Source organism: Eleutherodactylus coqui, chromosome 5 (assembly GCF_035609145.1).
Source record: "Eleutherodactylus coqui strain aEleCoq1 chromosome 5, aEleCoq1.hap1, whole genome shotgun sequence".
In the NCBI taxonomy this organism is placed as follows: Eukaryota; Metazoa; Chordata; class Amphibia; order Anura; family Eleutherodactylidae; genus Eleutherodactylus; species Eleutherodactylus coqui.
The window spans coordinates 142,951,919-142,959,143 of record NC_089841.1 but is presented as its reverse complement, the minus strand read 5'-3'; the positions used below and the strand labels follow the sequence as shown (position 1 = coordinate 142,959,143).

Sequence of the window (7,225 nt, the reverse complement as noted above, 5' to 3'; positions counted from 1 at the left end):
ACAACTGCCACTTGTTCCATGTTGTAATAATAAACAAACAAAATAAATTTGCATAAATTGAACCATACAGTATTCCAATATTAAATCTGGAGCAAACATGTGAATTTCACAGTGCCACTTCACATCAAGGACATTTCATGTTCTATCTAGTAATGGTAAACAGAAATTGGAAAGGCATAGAAAAAATAATAAATGTGATCTTGGCCCTTGACTACATATGAAATTGACTTCCTATCCTTGTTTCTAATCTTTGTTACCTAGGTATTCATGCTTAAAGTAGAACAAAAACACCCATACTGCAAACAAGAACATTTGGATGCATGGTCTAAGTGATTTCATTGTAAAACCACAGTAGACATGTAATCTCTAAAATGACTCATATACAAAAACACATAGTCTATTAGCTAATTATAATCAGTTTGGGGGTTTTCTTCAGAAAATGAATTCCTCTTCTCTAGGGTCAAAATTGGCACTGAGAATTCTTTTGGCATTTGTTTGAAAATTCAACACCGTCTAAACAATGTCATATGAAGGACTTCAAAACAACGAAAGCAAAAGCAACTTAAGCTGTTGTTTCTTTGAGGAACCAGTTTTCTTATACCTTATTCCTCCTATACTAATCCTAACCATTGTGTTGGGATCTGTTTTCAACTGCATTGCTTTATGGGTATTTTGCTTCCACATCAAGTCATGGAAGGCCAGCACAGTTTATCTCTTCAACTTGTCTATGGCGGATTTTCTTCTAATTATCTGCCTTCCCTTCAGAACAGACTATTATCTCAAGCAGAAGCATTGGATTTATGGAGATGGCCCTTGCAGAGTAATCCTTTTTATGATTGCAATGAACAGGGCAGCAAGCATTTTCTTTCTCACTCTGGTTGCACTGGATCGTTATTTTAGAGTTGTTCATCCACATAATAAAATCAACTCCTTATCCACAAAGTCCGCTGCCATTGTTTCATGTGCTCTATGGCTTATGACAGTTGCAATAACTGCCTTCATTCTCACTAAAGACCATTCTGGAGGAGATACATCGAGCAATACAAATTGTGACAGCTTTATGGTGTGTCCTGCCACATCACGCGGCCATGATCTGATCTTTATTCTTGAGTTTTTCCTCCCTCTGTGCATTGTCCTTTTTTGTTCTTGCAGCATCATTTGGAGACTCAGACAGAGGAACCTGTACAGGGATTCAAAGATCAAGAAAGCTGTCAAATGTGTCATATCTGTTGTAATTCTGTTCATTGCATGTTTTTTACCAAGCGTGTCCACCAGGATCGAAATCTTAAGGCTCTTGGCATCTCCACAAAGGAATGACTGCAGCATATACAAGAACATAGATGCAGCATTTTATATTACACTTTGCTTAACATATACAAACAGTATGTGCAACCCTTTGGTTTACTTCTTCTCCAGCCCCTCATTCAACATATTTTACCGAAAGATCATAAGGTGTTCAAACCAATTTTTTAAATCAGATGCAATGGCTACCAATACCAACAACGTTACAATCAACAATAGTCACACAATGGAATGAAGACATTTATCCATCTATGCATTCTTTGTTCATGGGGGTTCATTCCTGCAAGTATTAGCTTTTTTTTTGTAACCGCAGCTATGGCTTTATTTTACTAATTAAACCCTTCAAAATTAAATAACTTAAGTGAAAATGCAAGTTACTATAAAGTATAACATGACTGCAAATTTAATTTAACATGTTGACATAATCTACCAAACTTTTCTATTATGTACACACTTACATTTTGGTTTCACCACCAGTAGTGCAGATCTGTTCGGATAAAAATGTAACTGGCTGAATGATATACTAAGAAATAGAACAAACCTCTAACAATATATCCAGTTGCTTACACAACAAGTAATACTGTATTCTATCCACTGCTATATTGTATATAAATTATGTTGTATGATTTGCTTTCTGTATTAATTGGTAAACTAGCAATGCACAATATAGTTTTGGAAGCTTAAAATAAATCCTGTATCATTTTTTATTTTTATGATTGCTTCAATATGTTTAGCTATTGAACCCACTCATTTTCAATTAACAGTAGCAATGTATACATCAATCTATTCAATTATAAGTTAAATTTCTTATAGTATAGATGAAGAGTTTATATCTCTTAAATGTAACTTCGTAAGCAGCTTTAAAGAACGTTTATATTCATAGCTTCAAATTTCTTTTCTTTTTGTTAATATAGATTATAATAGATAGAAACACCCATTTTATCAGTTCATATACTTTTATTAGTTCTGAGGATCTATTGTAATCAGTCATTATACATTTATCCTAACTGGCAATCAATTTTTTAAATCCTGTTTTTTAATTACAAATTTCTAGAAAAGAATTGCAGAAATGCAAAATTGTCTTCCATAGATATAAAAATAACCAATTAGAAAAATGAAACATATTTCACTTTCTGGTTTATATTGATACAAAAACTTTTTGGTGATTATAGGTTTTCTGGGACTTGATTATTTGATGACTTCTCTATAGGACAGGTCATCAATAGGACAAGTTGATTGGCAAGATTCCAGTACTCGAGACTCCCAGTTGATATCAGGCCATTGTCAGTAGGGATGGAGACAGAAACTGGCAGCTATGTCCATAATACAATGGGAACTGTGCCTATAATTACAAACCCAAGCTGCTGCAATGAGGATGGAGCAGTCAGCATCCAACTCCATCCCCACTGACAATGGCCTGCTATCAGCTAATTGCCTGGCATCCCGAGCAATGGACCCTCACTGATCAGCTATTGATCACCTATCTTGATTAAAGGTAATCAGAAGTAAAGTCCCAGATAATCCCTTTAACTAGTCTTATAGATGGGTAGAATTAATACATTAACAGACAAAACAAAACATAAAAAACACCAAGAAACTATTTCTGTTTGTTCAGAGATTTAACGAATAAAAACTCATATACAAAAACAAAATAATGGCCTTTGTGTAATTCTTAACCGACTGAATTTTATGAAACATACAATGAAATACATGTCTAGTTATTTATGATTTCAGTTATGGAATATATACAGTATTTTCACAGTAAAAGCTGTTAAAGGGGTATTACTGCAGCATCCAAAGAGTGGGCCACAGCTAAGGAGACAGTGGGGGTAGAGTTGTTCACTTGTTACAGTGGCTCCCCCGTCTCCCACCCGGAGGTAACTAGAGACACGTCCAAGGGGCGCGGGCAGACTATATATTTAATAGGAAACCAACAAGTGGATTACCTTGGTTCTTCTTTGTCACTTGTAACGCCACCATTCCTTCCTCTGCGGTGATCTCTCCGGAGAATAAATAAGAGTCCACACACGGGAAAGAATTCAATATGCCAAACCAGGAATGATCGGTAAAGCCATTATTGAGTAACTTTATTTGTATAGCGCCAACATATTCCGCAGCGTTTACATAGACAGGGGGAATACAGAAAGACAACAAAAAATAAAAATTACAGAACCACGGTTACATAGTAATCAGTTGATGGAAATAATAGGGTTGAGGGTTCTGCTCCAACGAGCTTACATACTACAAGTAATGGGGTGATACAGAAGGTAAAGGGCTGGAGATGTACCTTGTATGGCGAAGTGGAGAGTGAGGGATGCTATACACAGACAATGGTCAGACATTTGGCTGTGTGATGGCAGAAACGGTATGACTGCAGGAGCGGTTTATGATGGCTAGCAGGAATTGCAGTCAGTAGGTCAGGGAACATGTTATCAGGCGGAGTACAGCAGGGTTTGTTTAGGGAATGCGGTATGCCTCCCTGAAGAGGTGCGTTTTTAGAGCACGCCTGAAGTTCTACAAGTCCTGGATTGCTCGGGTAGCCTTTCGTAGTGCGTTCCAGAGGATCGGTGCTGCTCTGGAGAAGTCTTGGAGGCAGGAATGAGAAGTTCGAATTAAAGGAGCGCTCAGTCTGGTTTCGTTAGCAGAGCGGAGAGCCCGGGCTGGGCGATGGATTGAGATGAGGGAGGCAATATAGGGGGCGCTGCGCTGTGGAGGGCTTTGTGGATGAAGGTAGTAAGTTTAAATTGAATTCTGTATTTAACGGGCAGCCAGTGCAGTGACTGGCACAGGGCAGAGGCGTTCGAGTAGCGGCTGGACAGGTAGGTGAGCCCGGCTGCCGCATTCAGGATGGATTGGAGGGGGTAGAGTCTGGAGCAGGGGAGGCCAATCAGCAACACGTTGCAATAATCAAGCAGAGAGTGGATGAGGGCAACAGTGTTTTTAGCGTGTCCACAGTGAGAAAAGAGCGGATTATTGCAATGTTCTTGAGGTGCAGCTCACATGTTCGGGTGAGAGATTGGATGTAGGGGGTAAATGATAGATAAGAGTGGAATATGACCCCAAGGCAGCGGGCATGTTGTCTAGGAGTTATGGTGGCGCCACACACTGAGATGGAGATGACAGGATGAGGTCGGTTAGTGGAGGGTGTAAACACCAGTAAGTCAGTTTTAGAGAGGTTTAGTTTTAGGTAGAGAGAGGACATAGTGTTAGAGACAGCGGACAGTCGGTGATGTTTTGGAGGAAAGGTGCAGAGATGTCACGGGAAAAGGTGTATAGCTGGGTGTCGTCAGCATACAGGTGGTATTGAAGGCCAAATCTCCTGATGATTTGGCCAATAGAGGCTGTGTAGATAGAGAAGAGGAGGGGGCCGAGGACCGATCCCTGGGGGACCCCAACAGCAAGGGGAATAGGAGGGGAGGTAGAGCCAGCAAAGGAGACGCTGAAAGAGCGGTCAGATAGGCAGGAGGAGAACCAGGAGAGAGCAGTGTTCTTTAGGCCAATGGAGCGAAGCATACTGAGAAGGAGTTTGTGGTCAACAGTGTCAAATGCTGCGGAGATGTCGAGGAGGATCATTAGGGAGTAATCATCCCTCCATTTGGCTGTCAGTAGGTCATTGGATTCCCCTGTAAGGGCAGTTTCTGTCGAGTGTTGAGGTCGGAAGCCAAACTGTAGGGGGTCTCGGAGAGAGTGCTCTGATAGATAGCTTACAAGGCGGGAGTAAACCAGGCGTTTTAGTAGTTTGGAGATGAAGGGGATATTAGAGATGGGTCGGTAGTTGGCAGCATCAGTCGCGTCAAGAGTTGGCTTCTTTAGCAGTGGGGATATGATGGCATGTTTGAAAGAAGAGGGAAAGGATGCCAGAGGTCAGAGAGAGGTTGAATATAGTGGTGAGATGGGAGAGGACCACTGGGGAGAGGGATCAGAGGAGGTGTGACGGGAGGGGGGTCGCTAGCGCAGGTGGTGGGGCGAGCAGAGAAGAGCAATTTGGAGACTTCTTCCTCTGTCATTGGTCTGAGTACAGACAGTGAGCAGGAGCTAGATGCAGTGCTGACAAGACTAGGGTCGGGGCTAGTCTGGGATTGGGAAGTTATTTCCTGACGGATGTCATCAATTTTTTTTTTGAAGTAAGCAGCCAACTCTACAGCACTGAGATCCGTCACAGGGGGCTGCGGTTTAGGGTTGAGAAGGGAGTGAAAAGTATCAAAGAGACGTTTAGGGTTGTGCGATAGTGAGGAGACGAGAGCTGAAGTAGACTTGTTTGGCATGGTGGAGAGCGAGGTTGTAGGTTCTGAGCATGAATATAAAGAGGTCACATGACATACAAATAGATACTTCCCAGACATAACCCAGACAGTAACCCATTCAGTGCTGCAAAGGTGCAATACACACCATATTAATACACATAGAATACAGTGGAAAAATACAGAAATGCAAGACTACATAGATCCAGAAACTTCCAGAACACATGTGCACATTAACCTCTGTACACTACATTACCATCTCAGCAAGTTGTCCCCTATCTACAGGAGAGGGAAGAACTTAATCATTGGTAAAGGTCCAACCACTGAGATCCCCACTAATCACAAGATATTGTCCTCGGCAAGTCCCAAAGTGCTTGCAGCAGTAGCCACACATGTGCACTGCTGCTTAATTCACTTTATTCAGAGTACTGGAGATTACAGAGTGCTTGAGCTTGACAATCAAGTGAATGAAGTGAATGAACAAGTGGCGTGCATGTGTGGCTACTGCTGCCAATGTTTCAAGACTTGCCAGAAATCTTGGGATCAGTGAGGGTCTCAGTGGTCGGACCCCTACTGATTAGCAAGTTATCCCCTATCCTACGGATAGAGGATAATTTGCTGACGTAGTAAAAACCCTTTAAGCTCACTCAATTAATTATTTGATGATTTTTCAAGATCAAAGCAGCAATTCAACTGGGCATCGATGTCCAGGATTAGTTGAATTCAATGGTAACAGTGCCTGCAATGCCAACCCAGGCCACTGCAAAGGGAACAGCGCTTTCTGCTTCTGGCTCTGTATACACTGACTGCAGCCTGGTCAACAGCTGATCGGTAGGGGTCCCAAGTGGTTGACCCCGTCAATTAACTATTGATTACCTGTCCTGGAGGCAGGTTATCAATAGTTCAGATGTGGACAACCACTTTAAAAAAAACTCTGGACATAACAGCTTGGCCTTTCTGTTGCTACACAGTTTTACATACTTTGGTGCACCTACATTTTGGTAGAGTAATCTGCTTTTCTTGCTGGCAAATGCCAGTTGACCAACGTTGAATATTTTCTAGATCCTTCTATAGAACTTTCAGTTTAGCATTTTCTAAATTCAGATATAGAGAACTAAAGGGTTATTTCCAGATTAATATGAAAAGGTAAAAATATTGCTGAAAAGGATCGAAAGAGCAAAGCAGAATATTTTATCTTTTTCTAAAATTAGCTTTTGCAGTATAGCATAACGGAAAAGATATTTTCCAGAATGAATAGATCATTATTAAGCATGACTACATCCTTGTTGAGATTAAGCCACTGTAAATTATATCAGAGAGGTTGATAGGTCTGTTTAGGGTTACAAGAGAAACATCAAAATATGTAAGAGGTCATTTCTCAAAATTAGTTCTTACAAAAGAATATCTGGGAATAAAAACAAGTCTTAAAGCGACACCAATAGCTAAACACCAATAAAAATGGATGTACTTGACAGATCTTTTTGATGTTGAACTGGGGTGTCCCTAGACTATTTTGTCTATTGATGTTTATGCATTCATATTAATAAGAGAACCTCAGTATCACAGAAACACACTCTTAATAAATGAATATTTCAAGACTAATCTTTAGTTTGGCTTGGGAAAAGTTTTAAACTTTAAACAGTGTATTTGTTAGAAACAATCTATCTGATTCTCCAGATTAC

At 40.4% G+C, this 7,225-nt stretch overlaps 1 protein-coding gene across 1 annotated transcript; it reads left to right on the top strand.

The window, feature by feature from the left end:
- Nucleotides 1-520: 520 nt before the first annotated feature.
- On the top strand, nt 521-1,537 carry LOC136628819 (hydroxycarboxylic acid receptor 3-like). The gene has a single exon (XM_066604913.1). The coding sequence runs from the start codon at nt 521-523 to the stop codon at nt 1,535-1,537; it is 1,017 nt and encodes a 338-aa protein (XP_066461010.1).
- The last annotated feature ends 5,688 nt before the right edge of the window (nt 1,538-7,225 follow it).